The sequence below is a fragment of the Ranitomeya imitator genome, chromosome 3 (assembly GCF_032444005.1).
Source record: "Ranitomeya imitator isolate aRanImi1 chromosome 3, aRanImi1.pri, whole genome shotgun sequence".
In the NCBI taxonomy this organism is placed as follows: domain Eukaryota; kingdom Metazoa; phylum Chordata; class Amphibia; order Anura; family Dendrobatidae; genus Ranitomeya; species Ranitomeya imitator.
The window spans coordinates 765,473,935-765,487,360 of record NC_091284.1 but is presented as its reverse complement, the minus strand read 5'-3'; the positions used below and the strand labels follow the sequence as shown (position 1 = coordinate 765,487,360).

General features: G+C 42.8%; 1 protein-coding gene across 3 annotated transcripts in view; it reads right to left on the bottom strand.

Annotated features, from left to right (window-relative positions):
- Positions 1–13,426, bottom strand: part of FLT3 (fms related receptor tyrosine kinase 3) — a 150,913-nt gene that overhangs the window by 21,773 nt on the left and 115,714 nt on the right. For 2 of the 3 annotated variants that reach the window (XM_069759027.1, XM_069759028.1), the window contains exons 18-21: positions 11,588–11,709; positions 8,466–8,588; positions 7,115–7,226; positions 6,916–7,015 (exon numbers count right to left, since the gene is read on the bottom strand). In XM_069759027.1, coding sequence (XP_069615128.1) covers positions 6,916–7,015; positions 7,115–7,226; positions 8,466–8,588; positions 11,588–11,709 — 457 coding nt within the window. The remainder of the gene's footprint in view (positions 1–6,915; positions 7,016–7,114; positions 7,227–8,465; positions 8,589–11,587; positions 11,710–13,426) is intronic. The other variant, XM_069759029.1, reaches the window with a different exon arrangement.

Sequence of the window (13,426 nt, the reverse complement as noted above, 5' to 3'; positions counted from 1 at the left end):
ATGCCTTTGAAGTTAAGGACATTCTAGCTATGAAGAAATCTCGTGGTAAAACCCTCTTTTTAATTGATTGGAAGGGCTTTGGTCCTGAGGAGAGGTCTTGGGAGCCTCGGGAGAATAACCAAGCTTCTCGAATTTTAGCTAAGTTTCTTTCTAATCTTAGAAAGGGGGGGCGTAAGGAGGGGGGTACTGTCACGTCTGCCGCACCTCCATCTGGTTTGCAGCATACTTACCTGTCCCAGTGCGCTTCTCCCGCTGCTGCCACTTCGGCTGGGTCTTCCTCCGGCATGTTCGTCCGGTCCTGTGCGCTCCCGGTGTGTCCTCACTTCTGGTCTCCTCGCTGGCTCCTGGTTTTCGGCGGCGGCGTGTGCGCACTCCTTCCTCCAGCTCCAGCGGCGCACGCGTACTTCCACTGGCTGGCCTTCCCTCGTCTCGTTCCTCCTTTTCATGATGCTGGTGGTTTCCTGACCCAGAAGTTCTACGGTATGCTTCCTTTATCAGCTAGCCTCTTCCCCTGTCCTTTGCCTGTTTGTCTATTGTTCTTCACACTAGATTCAGGTCCCTCTCTTCCCTAAGCTTCCCTGGTTTTCTGCCATTCTGTTCAGTATTTTGCATGTTTCCTTGCCCTGTGCTCTCCTTCCTTGATTTCCCTCTGTGTGTCCTCTTAGTGCCTGCCATCCGTCCATGTCCTTTCCTTGTTTGTTCCATTTTCCAGCCTCTCCTTAGTGTCCTCCTTCCGTCTTCCTCTGCCTGTGCCATATCAGTCTATCCTGGTATATCCTGCCTCCGCTACCTGTTTTCCTCGCCTGCCTCTCGTGCTTCTCCTACGTTCTGTCCCCGGGTATCAGCGCCCGCGGCGATAGTCTCCTTTGGGCCTGCCCCTGACACTCCCTGTCCGTGGTGACATCCCGCATTTCTGCAGATTATTACATCTATGGCCCAGCCCAGTGTCTCCTGTGATGTCTATGCCCAAGCCCAGTGTCTCCTGTGATGTCTATACCCCAGCACAGTGTGTCCTGTGATGTATATGCCCCTGTCGCATGTCTCCTGTGATGTCTATGACTCAGCCCCATGTCTCCTGTGATGTCTATGCCCCAGCTCAGTGTCTCCTGTGATGTCTATGACCCAGCCCCATGTCTCCTGTGATGTCTATGCCCCAGCCCAGTGTCTCCTGTGATGTCTATGCCCCTGACCCATGTCTCCTGTGATATCTATGACTCAGCCCCATGTCTCCTGTGATGTCTATGCCCCAGCCCAGTGTCTCCTGTGATGTCTAAGCCCCAGCCCCATGTCTCATGTGATCTCTATGACCAAAGCCCAGTGTCTCCCGTGATGTCTATGCCCCAGCCCAGTGTCTCCTGTGATGTCTATGCCCCAGCCCCGTGTCTCCTGTGATGTCTATGCCCCAGCCCCGTGTCTCCTGTGATGTCTATGCCCCAGCCCAGTGTCTCCTGTGATGTCTATGCCCCCGCCCATGTCTCCTGTGATGTCTATGCTCAAGCCCAGTGTCTCCTGTGATGTCTATGCCCCAGCTCAGTGTCTCCATTGATGTATAAGCCACAGTCCCATGTCTCCAGCGATGTTTATACCACAGCCCCATGTCTCCAGTGACATCTATACCACAACCCCTTGGGTCCTATGAAGTTTCCACAATCAGTGTTGGTCTCGGGAGCCATGTCATCTGCTGGTGTAGGTCCACGGTGTTTTATCAAGACTGAAGTCAGCGCAGCCGTCTACCAGTAAATTATAGAGCACTTCATGCTTCATTCTGCCGACAAGCTTTATGGAGTTGGAAATTTCATTCTCCAGCAGGACTTGGCACCTGTCCACACTGCCAAAAGTACCAATACCTGGTTTAAAAACAACAGTACCACTGTGCTTGATTGGCCAACAAACGCTCCTGACCTTAACCCCATAGAGAATCTATGGTGTATTGTCAAAAGGAAGATGAGACACCAGACCCAACAATGCAGATGAGCTGAATGCTGCTATCAAAGCAACCTGGGCTTCCATAACAACTCAGCAATGCCACAGACTGATCAACTCCATGCCACGCCACATTGATGCAGTAATTGATGCAAAATAAGCCCCGACCAAGTATTGAGTGCATTTACTGAACATGCATTTCACTAGGCCAACAGTTCGGATTTTAAAATCATTTTTTTCAAGTGGGTGTTTTGGGTTTTCATTGGCTGTAAGTCATAATCATCAACATTAACAGAAATAAACACTTAAAATAGATCACTCTGTTTTTTTATGACTCTATATGATATAAGAGTTTCACTTTTTTGTATTGAAGAACCGAAATACAGTAAATTAACTTTTTGATGACATTCTAATTTTGTGAGATGCACCTGTATTTATAAACTGAATAGATGAATCTTTAAAACCTATTTCTTAACATTCCTTTAAAGTGTCCAACCCCTTTAAAGCTGTAAGAAAGGGGATTAAAGCCAGAGTGGCAAAGGTGCTCCGGAATGGTGATCATGGGGTGCCCTAAATCACTTGGTATAGGATGTGACTACCTGATGGTACGTTGGATCACTACTGACTTGCAAGTGCACTCACGTTTAATTTTGCCCAAGCTTTCTCGCCAGCTAGAGAAATGAGGAAAGTCTATAACACTGGTCAGGTTGCTAGACTGTATTTCAAGACATGTATTTAGTAATGAGTGAACGTGTTTGGATAAGGTGTTATCCGCCATGCTCGGGTGCTAACCGAGTGCTCGAATAATACGTTCAAGTCCCCGCGGCTGCAGGTCTCGTGGCTGTTCAACGGTTGCAACACATGCAAAGATAGCCTGTTTGCTAGCCAATCCCTGCATGTGTTGCGGCTGTCGAACAGTTGCGAGACATGCAGCCACGAGCAGTCTATATACATACACAATGCGGTCTGTACACTGCGATCATGGAATACATGAACTCCAAAACTGCTATATATGTTAGAAATGTAAGGTACTTAGGGTCAACAAGGTCAAGGTGTACCTAAATATGGATGGTCCCTATCACTAATATCCTACCTCTCCATGTGCCAAACCAGCCTCAACTGAATGGGAAAGTTAAAGAAAACCAGACATAGCTCACAATTAAAACCTTGTGTGGGATAGATGGGTGAATAAGGGGCCACAACCCCTAATATATACTATAGAAAATAGGGCCTGCACACCTTTAGTGATAAATTAATGACAGGTGCACAAATATACTAGGTGGTGAATATACAGACATATACATACACGATGCGTCAGCACGAAATAACAATTTTTTGGGACAAAATGTTCAGTTTGTCTGATTTTTCTCTTTATAGGTATATTTTTGAGTAAAATGTAAATTATTCATTTATTCTATAAAATTCTCAAATGTCTCCGAATTTCCAAGCAATAAATTTTGTATTATTTTTCCCGAAAAGGAGAAATGGTCAAAATTTAAAAAAAACAAACAGTGCTTTCAGACCTCAAATAATGCAAAGAAAACAAGTTCATAATCGTTTAGAAACAACAATACTAATGTTTTAACTCAGGAAGAGTTCAGAAATCAATATTTTGTGGAATAACCATGATTTTTAATCACAGCTTTCATGTGTCTTGGCATGCTTTCCACCAGTCTTTCACACTGCTCCTGGCGCAAAAATGTAAGCAGTTCTTCTATGTTTGATGGCTTGTGACTATCCATCATCCTCTTGGTTACATTACAGAGGTGTTCAGGTCTGGAGATTGGGCTGCTCATGACAGGGATTTGATGTGGTGGTCTCTTAATTTTTGACAGAGCTGTATACGGTATATGTATTCCTAAATTATATACATCAATAATTAAATAAAACACCTTACTGGAGTGATTTACCATTTACTGTTTCATACAACGCTGGCACATGTCTGCCAGCCAATCACCACTGGGGTTAGAAGAATGAAAATGAGGCATGAGGGACCAGCTATGCGCCCTATGTCCTGTGACCTGGGACTCATGATCTCAAAGCACCTCTCATGATATTGATAAATGTAAATGAGAAGGAAAAATTTGTGGATCATTCCGCACTGTTGGAGAAAGAGGAGAACCCGGTAGCAAGGAGCTGTAGTTTTGCGGTTTTATTTTTGACGCGTTACCAATTATAACACACTTCTTCCTCAGTTTATATAAAGAGAAAGAAAAGCGGGCACCACTCCAATACAAAAATTAGGGATCAGCCATTGCATATAAATAATTACTGAACAGAGAGAGAAGATATGCAAACCAATGGGATCCACCTTAAATAATAATAATAATCTTAATAATAATAATTTTTATAGAGCGCTAACATATTACGCAGCGCTTTACAGTTTGCACACATTATCATCACTGTCCCCGATGGGGCTCACAATCTAGAATCCCTATCAGTATGTGTTTGGAATGTGGGAGGAAACCGAAGAACCCAGAGGAAACCCACGCAAACACGGAGAGAACATACAAACTCTTTGCAGATGTTGTCCTTGGTGGGGATTTGAACCCAGGACCCCAGCACAGCAAGGCTGCAGTGCTATCCACTGCGCCACCGTGCTGCCCATCAATTTTGTTGTACAAAAGTCATAATCCATAAACAGAGCCAGGCAAGACATACATTTAAAAACATTTAAAACAATGGTATGGCTAAATAGACCATAACAGATAACATGCAAGATCCAATGTCCTGAACTCTTTCCCTGATGAAGACGCTTGAGTAGCGTCGATACGCGTGGGGTTCAGGGCCTTTTTTTCCCCGAGGAATAGGACTGGGTAACTCTATAACTGCTATGGAATTACACCTATTTATTTCTTGCATAGACTGACACTTATTCATGCCTTAGGATATTGGATCTTTATTCCTTGTATTTCCATATGGTGTGTGTATGCATATGTTTATTTAAATTACTAGGACATTGTAGTATTGCAGTATATTTATTTCCCTGATTATTTTTCTACAAGGGTCTGCTCTTACTTGTTTACCATCTGTTTGCACACATGCCGTTTTGGACAAGATAGGATCCATGATATATCTTCTCCTGATATTAGGCTATGTGCACACGTTCAGGTTTTTTCACGCTAAAAACGCTATAAAAACTCATTAAAAACGCATACATTATGCATTCTATCATTTAGAATGCATTCTGCATGTTTTGTGCACATGGATGCATAGCGGTAAAAAAATGAGCATGTTCATTATTTTTGCGGATTTTCTGCGTTTTTCCCGCAATTCTAAGCATTTGGGAAAAAACGCACAAAAAACGCACAAAAAACGCATAAAAAACGCGAAAAAAACGCATGCAGATTTCTGGCAGAAATGTCCGGTTTTTGTCAGGAAAATTTCTGCAAGAAATCCTGACGTGTGCACATACCCTTAGGCTGGAGTACATGTTATCTGTTATAGTACTCCGGGGGTCAGTTGGCAGCAAACAATAGGATTTATATTTGACTAAAGGTACCTTCACACTGATCAACTTTCCAACGATCACGACCAGCGATACGACCTGGCCGTGATCGTTGGAAAGTCCTTGTGTGGTCGCTGGGGAGCTGTCACACAGACCGCTCTCCAGCGACCAACGATGCCGAAGTCCCTGGGTAACCAGGGTAAACATCGGGTTACTAAGTGCAGGGCCGCGCTTAGTAACCCGATGTTTACCCTGGTTACCATTGTAAAAGTAAAAAAAAAAAAAAACACTACATACTCACATTCTGATGTCTGTCACGTCCCTCGCCCTCAGCTTCCCGCACTGACTGTGTGAGCGCCGGCCGTAAAGCAGAGCACAGCTGTGACGTCACCACTGTGCTTTATGGCCGGCGCTCACAGTCAGTGCGGGAAGCTGACAGCGAGGGACGTGACAGACATCAGAATGTGAGTATGTAGTGTTTTTTTTTTAAACTTTTACAATGGTAACCAGGGTAAACATCAGGTTACTAAGCGCAGGGCCGCGCTTAGTAACCCGATGTTTACCCTGGTTACCCGTGGACTCATCGCTGGATCGGCGTCACACACGCCGATCCAGAGATGACAGCGGGAGACCTGACGACAAAATAAACTTCTGACCTTCTAGCTCCGACCAGCGATGTCACAGCAGGATCCTGATCGCTGCTGCCTGTCAAACACAACGATATCGCTATCCAGGACGCTGCAACATCATGGATCGCTATCGTTATCGTTCAAAAGTTTCTCAGTGTGAAGGTACCTTAAGATTGGTGTATTCGCATACTTAGCACTTTTTGGTAATCTTTCCTGCTCTACGTATGTTGTGAAGTATCAGCTTCCTTTCTTCCCTCGGGTATAATTCTTTATGGTCTATTTAGCCATACCATTGTTTTAAATGTTTTTAAATGTATGTCTTGCCTGGCTCTGTTTATGGATTATGACTTTTGTACAATAAAATTGATTATTTAAGGTGGATCCCATTGGTTTGTCATATCTTCTCTCTCTGCACACTTCTTCCTCAGGATACAAAAAGTGTTGGTAATCTGAAGAAAAAGTGTGTTATACTTTGAAACACATCGATAATAAAAGCGTTTAACTACAGCTCCTTGCTTCCGGTTTCTCATCATTTTTCCAGCAGTGTGGGATAATACACTCATTTTTCCTTCTCATTTACATTTACCAATATCATGAGAGGTGCTTTGAGATCTATGTGTTTTGCATCTAGTCTGGTGTCTCCAGTAACATCGCAATGTATCTCTGGAGTTAGCCCTGTGGAGTAAGGGGTGAAGGTGCCGAAAGTATTGCGGACAAACAACTGCCCTCAGCAGTTCACCAGACGCGCGTCGAGGGGGGTAAGCAGCCTACCCTGAACAACAGTGCGGAAGGAGTGGAATATGGCCTAATCCTCTGCTTCTTGGTACAGGAGGGTTAGGATCCTGCTTGAAGGGCTTGGTCATGTTCAGACATGGTGGAATTTACAATACACTATATAAAGTCTCATATACTCACATTTCGTTAGTGGCGTAGAACGGTTGCTCCATTTTAAATCCACTTTGCAGAAGCTTGTAAAATTTGGCATCGACTGGTATGCCTGGATATGGATTTATTCCTTGAAAGAGACACAAATCCATGTTACACTTTACATATGCGGTAAGTACGTACATGTCTGTATGCTTATAATACAACATTCTAATGATATATGCCATACCAAGAGAAAATATTTCCCAAAGTAATATGCCGTAAGACCACACGTCACTTTTGATAGTATATATTCCATCGAATATACTCTCTGGAGACATCCATTTAACTGGCAGTCGAGCCTGGAGCAGACATGAAAAATGAAACACACCAGGTGATGTATGCAGAAAAACGTATCCAAACTAAAAACTTTTAAGAAGTAACCAAACTTTTTTTGTTGTTAATTTTATCCGGCATAGAAAGTTATGAAACTTTGTAAATCACTTTATTAGGGAATGTGTCTTCATTCCTGTAAAAAAAAAAAAAGGTTGTATGTAAGGGGCTTCTAAACTCCTGCTTTTCTGGCCTATTTCCCAGCCTTCTGCTGCATTGATATCAGAGCGTACTCATTCGGGGTACAGATGATGGCACCTTTGTAACTAACTCTGGGAATAAGCTGCTACAGGAGATTGTTCTGATGAGCACAACACTAAAAAGGAGGAAACAAGTACTGACCCATCACTGCCATCATCTGTACTCCAAATGAGTACGTGCTGATATCAGTGCAGCTAAAAGAAGGCAAATAGACTGAGGAAAAACAGAGGGTTGGAAACCACTTACATGCAGTTTTTTATGGGAATAAAGACAATTCAATTAATAAAGTCATGTACAAAGTTTCATAACTTTCCATGCTGGACATAATTATAAAAAAAATGAAGGTTTGGTTCCTTTTTAACTGGATTTTTTTTTAGCAGTACTCCCATTTGTCCTGTAGATGGAGCTGATGACTTCCTTATTATCGATCTGCTGTTAGAGCGGTTTATCCAAAGGTTCGCGCTCCAAGGTGATAAATAATGCACATTTATCGCACAAATGTAATTGTTAATAATTGTATTCCTACAATATTGGGACATATCTCTGCTGCAAAAAAATTAACAATAATGTATTTTTTAGATTACTGCAGATAGGATGTAAATGCGTTCATAGAAAATCACATGAAAAATTGCATTCACATTTTCGAAAATGTTACAATTGACACTTTGGTAAGACCTTAGATTTCTAGTAGTTCAGTCTTGATAAACTGATAACCTGACCTTGGTAGGAATATAATAATACTTTATAGCATATTTACCTAGATTTTTTTAAACGGACTTGTGGGAATTTCTGGGATGAAACCAATCGAAAATATTTTACATAACCATGACCCCTTTTATAGGCCATAGGCCTTCCATTTGCCAATTTCCCATCCCTGACTCTGTATCTGCACGCCAAGGCTCAGTCTGAGGCCCATTAAAATTAGGAACCGACTGAAAATTCTCACAGATTTCTACATTTTTCAAATGACCAAGAAAGCAATGAAGATGGATTTAAGACGGACTTACATTGCCCTTTACCACATAGTTTGAATCATTCATAATGTCCCTGGCAAGTCCGAAATCACAGATCTTGGCCTCCTTTCCATTGTTTATCAGTATATTTCTGGCTGCAAGATCCCTGTGAATGCACTGAAGAAAGGATCAGAATTAGGAATCTGTGTTAATAATACGCAGTCACCGCGTCGCTCTGACGCCTTGATCTCCAGTTGACACCAGAGATGGACTGAGTATTTCTTGGACCCTCAGTATTACGACCATCTGCTTCTTCCTGCCTATGACACAGGTGTTTCTCTTTACTTTTTTTTTTCTTTCAAATGGATTTTATGACCTCCCCAGTGTCAGGATCATAGACTTAAGGGGTACAGAGGTAGCAGGGCGCTCAAAACAAAAGCTGTGTAAGAGACATTTTGCATTGGGAACTAGGAGCTCCAAATTAGGCCTCTTCAAACAGTATTATAAAAACCTGCAATATCCTTTGTTCCTAATTGGTCTCCTGGCCGTTCACTTTGGTACTCAAACATGATGTATAAAATGACAATCTGTTTCTCTACTGTCTCCTAGCCATAAATTGCTCCTCTTGCTTTGCAGCAGCCAGACGCCAGACTAAATAATGCCTCTAGGCCTTTTAAAACCATCTCAGGTGGTATTCTGCTGTTCCAGGTCCCCAACACAACAACTGCACTATCACATCTCTGCTGCGTCGGGTCTCCAGTACAACTCCTCTCTTCCAGCTCTCCTACATCTGAACACCACTTCAACAACTCTACTGTTCCAGCTTTGCTATATCTGGTCTCCACTGCAACAACTCTACTGTTCCAGCTTCTGTAGCAACTGGTCTCCACTACCAAAAGTCCACTGTCCCAACTTTACAACATCTGGTCTCCACTACAACAACTCCGTGGTTCCAGCTCTGTTACATCTGATCTGGCTACAACAACTCTACTGTTCCAGCTTTGCTACATCTGGTCTCCACTGCAACAACTCTACTGTTCCAGCTTCTGTAGCAACTGGTCTCCACTACCAAAAGTCCTCTGTCCCAACTTTACAACATCTGGTCTCCACTACAACAACTCTGTGGTTCCAGCTCTGTTACATCTGATCTCACTACAACAACTCTACTTTTCCAGCTTTGCTACATCTGGTCTCCACTGCAACAACTCTACTGTTCCAGCTTCTGTAGCAACTGGTCTCCACTACAAAAAGTCCACTGTCCCAACTTTACAACATCTGGTCTCCACTACAACAATTCTGTGGCTCCAGCTCTGTTACATCTGATCTCGCTACAACTCTACTGTTCCAGCTTTGCTACATCTGGTCTCCACTGCAAAAACTCTACTGTTGCAGCTCTGCAGCAACTGGTCTCCCCTCCAAAAAGTCCACTGTCCCAGTTTTACAACATCTGGTCTCCACTACATGAACTCTGTCATTCCAGCTCTTTTACATCTGGTACTACTACTGTTCTAAACTCTGCTGCATCTGGTCTTCAGTCTAACAATTCCATTGTTCTAGCTCTGCTACATCTGGTCTCCTCTACAGCAACTCTGCTGCTCCAGCTTTGCTACATCTATTCTCCATTGCAACAACTCTACTGTTCAAGCTCTGTTGCAACAGGTCTCCACTACAAAAAGTCCACTGTCCCAGTTTTACAACATCTGGTCTTCACTACAGCGACTCTGTGGTTCCAGCTCCATTACATCTGATCTCATTACAACAACTCTACTGTTTCAGCTTTACTACATCTGGTCTCCATTGCAACAATTCTGCTATTCCAGCTCTGTTGCACCTGATTTCCACTACAAAAAAATCCACTGTCCCAGTTTTACAACATCTGGTCTCCACTACATCAACTCTGTGGTTCCAGCTCTGTTACATCTGGTACTACTACAACTGTTCTAACTCTGAGATTAAAATTTATAAAATACACTGGCGCTACAACTCGAAACGCACAAGTGCTGCTGGTATACCAGACAGATACTGTGCCTATTCTGTCAACAATAAGAAGACCAGATAATTAATGAGAAATACCGCGCTATGAGTGCCTGGATATAATCACACTATTTCCAACTCTGCTGTCCTGAAAGATCATATGCACCACATCATGCACACCACTAATATGCGTGCCAACCAAGTTGCCCTGTAGAATATAAACAAGCAACACCTCCTTATATTGCGCCTATATATACTACAATCCTGGTGCACAATATAATTACAAATGTACCAGAAGGTGCACGCCTACCTTCCAGAGCATATGGGTAGATATCTGCCCTAGTTATCACCAGCGTGTGCAAGTTCCCCCCTCGTACCATCCGGAATGCGGCCAGCTCCTCAGTAACCTAGCAAACGCCTTCCTGTATTAGGTATGTAAAAATTCGCATATAGGCATTAATTGCATTTGTAATTATATTGTGCACCAGGATTGTAGTATATATAGTATATATACTATATAGTATATATATAAGACCTGCTCGTCCAGATGCTTTGAGGATCTCCTCACTAGGAGAGACAGGCCTAAACTTAGTAACCAATTAGATGAAACCTATTAACTAAAAAGTGCAAACCAACAGGAAAACATGCAAAAAAAAGTCAGCAGGCGCTTTATAAGCACTGCACTTATGCTCTCATGACAGTTTTTATTAATCTTTTTAAGTTTCTTTATCCTTTAGGTCCCTTTTTTACCGACACGTGCAGGTTGTGTGTAACTAGAATAGACAAGAAAAAAAGATTACGCTAATTCCTAAAGTGCTGGCCAAAGGACAATGATAATTTGAGCAGATGGATGTCCCCCTCCTCCAGCTACAATGCAGTTTCCAGTCCTCACTAAGCTGCAAACTATTTCTGCACGCTGTTTACAGAATGGAGAGAGCACGTAGTCAGCCCAGAGGAAGTATACGTGTAAATGAAGCTGCACGAATAGAAGAGAACATGGAACTGTAAACGCACAGTGAGGTCGTCGCTAATCGGAGGCATTTCTGGCCTCTTTCTATTTTAATGCATTGTTTGTTCTAATAATTGCTCCGCTCCATTACATGGCTTGGCCATGCCTTATGCCTATAAAAAGCAGAAAAGTGACCAGTCCTGTACTACAACAGATCCTGTTTTAGTACGGTGGGACCAACTAATAAACTCACCAACTTTGATTCAAGGAATTCCATTCCTTTTGCAACTTGACATGAGAAACTGAGCAGATCTTCCAGTGTGAGGATGTTCAGATCCTCCTCGTCGTACTTCTTGGTGTTTTGGTATTTGATTTCTTAACGATAAGAGAGTAAAGAGATTAACAATTATAAAATATGTAAATTTCAATCCTGAAATGCCATGGATATCTAGAGGTGCCCATACTCCTTCGATAGGTGTTATCCGATGGCTATGTCCCTGACTCCTTCTATCATGTGGAGGATTGGCTTGGCTTGTGGAGAACAGAATAAGCTGCTGCCAGACACTAGGTTGAATGCACATATTAGGCTCACCAGGTAAGGCGAGGTTCACATTTGCGTTCAGGAGGGCTGCGGATGGCAGCGTACGTCCTCCCTTCTTCCTCCCTGAAGCTCCACCTACGCTCCTCCTACTTCTGTATGCGTTCTGCGTTTCCCTGCATACCTTTCTTTAACATTGGGTACGCAGGGACATGCGGTGTATACAGATGCATCCGCATGCGGTGATTTGACGGAGATTCAGGGAGGAGGAAGGGAGAAAGTAGGCAGCCATCCGCAGCCCTCCTGAACGCAAATGTGAACCTAGCCTACGGTGGATTCTCTAAGCCTCAGATCTAGGTGGCAACATGAACCCTGGGCATTGATGCAGCAAGCAGAAATGCACGCGGGAAGTGAGGACTAGGCACGCTCAGAAATCTAAGGAGCAATAAGATGAATGAAGTGGAACCCAGCAAGGAAGGAAGCAAACAAAAGCACAAACATAAAAAGCACAGATGGTGGAGGACAACAAACATAGGACTAGAGTCTCCATCCTAATCCGAATCCACATTGGACTCTTAATAGAGCACGCAAAATTTTGACGCATAAAAAAAAGTGAGGATCTTATTGCACCCAAAACAGAAACAGTATCTTCTGATTTTAGATCTGATGCTGGTAAAAAACCTTATGTATGTTTCCAATTTAGTCCTCAGTTTTATGAAATCAAGGGAATTGGTAAAAAATTTCTCCCAGTTCTATATGAGGATGAAAATCTGGCTAAAATTTTAAAAGCTGGAATTAATGTAAGGGCCAGGAGAGCTCCCACCATAGGTAACAAAATTTCACCCAGTATGTTTTGTGCAGACAGAAATAAAAATAAGACGTGGTAAGATTGCAGTGGTTTCTACAAATGTGGTTCAAATAATTGTAAAACTTGCGCATATGCATTTATTACTAAAACTTTTTATAATTCTGATATTTCAGTGAGTTTTAATATTAAACAATACATTAATTCTAATACCACTTTTGTAGTCTATAAAATTGACTGTACTGCATGTCATTTATCTTATGTTGGATGCACATCGCGTAAACTGAAGGTACGCATTACTGAACACCTTTATGATATAAGTAACACTGGGGAATCAACCCGCACTGTCTCTGCAGCTTCCAAACATTTTATTACACAGCACGCCTGCAGTACTAAGTGTTTTCGCATACAGGGCATAGAGCATTTGAACAGACCTTTACGTGGGGGTGACGCCAGACGGCGTCTTCTCACACATGAGGCATTTTGGATTTATTCTCTTAACACCCGATTTCCAACTGGTCTTAAAGGGAACCTGTCACCTGAATTTGGCGGGACCAGTTTTGGGTCATATGGGCGGAGTTTTCGGGTGTTTGATTCACCCTTTCCTTACCTGCTGGCTGCATGCTGGCCGAAATATTGGATTGAAGTTCATTCTCTGTCCTCCATAGTACACGCCTGTGCAAGGTAAGATTACTTTGCGCAGGTGTGTACTACGGAGGACAGAGAATGAACTTCAATCCAATATTGCA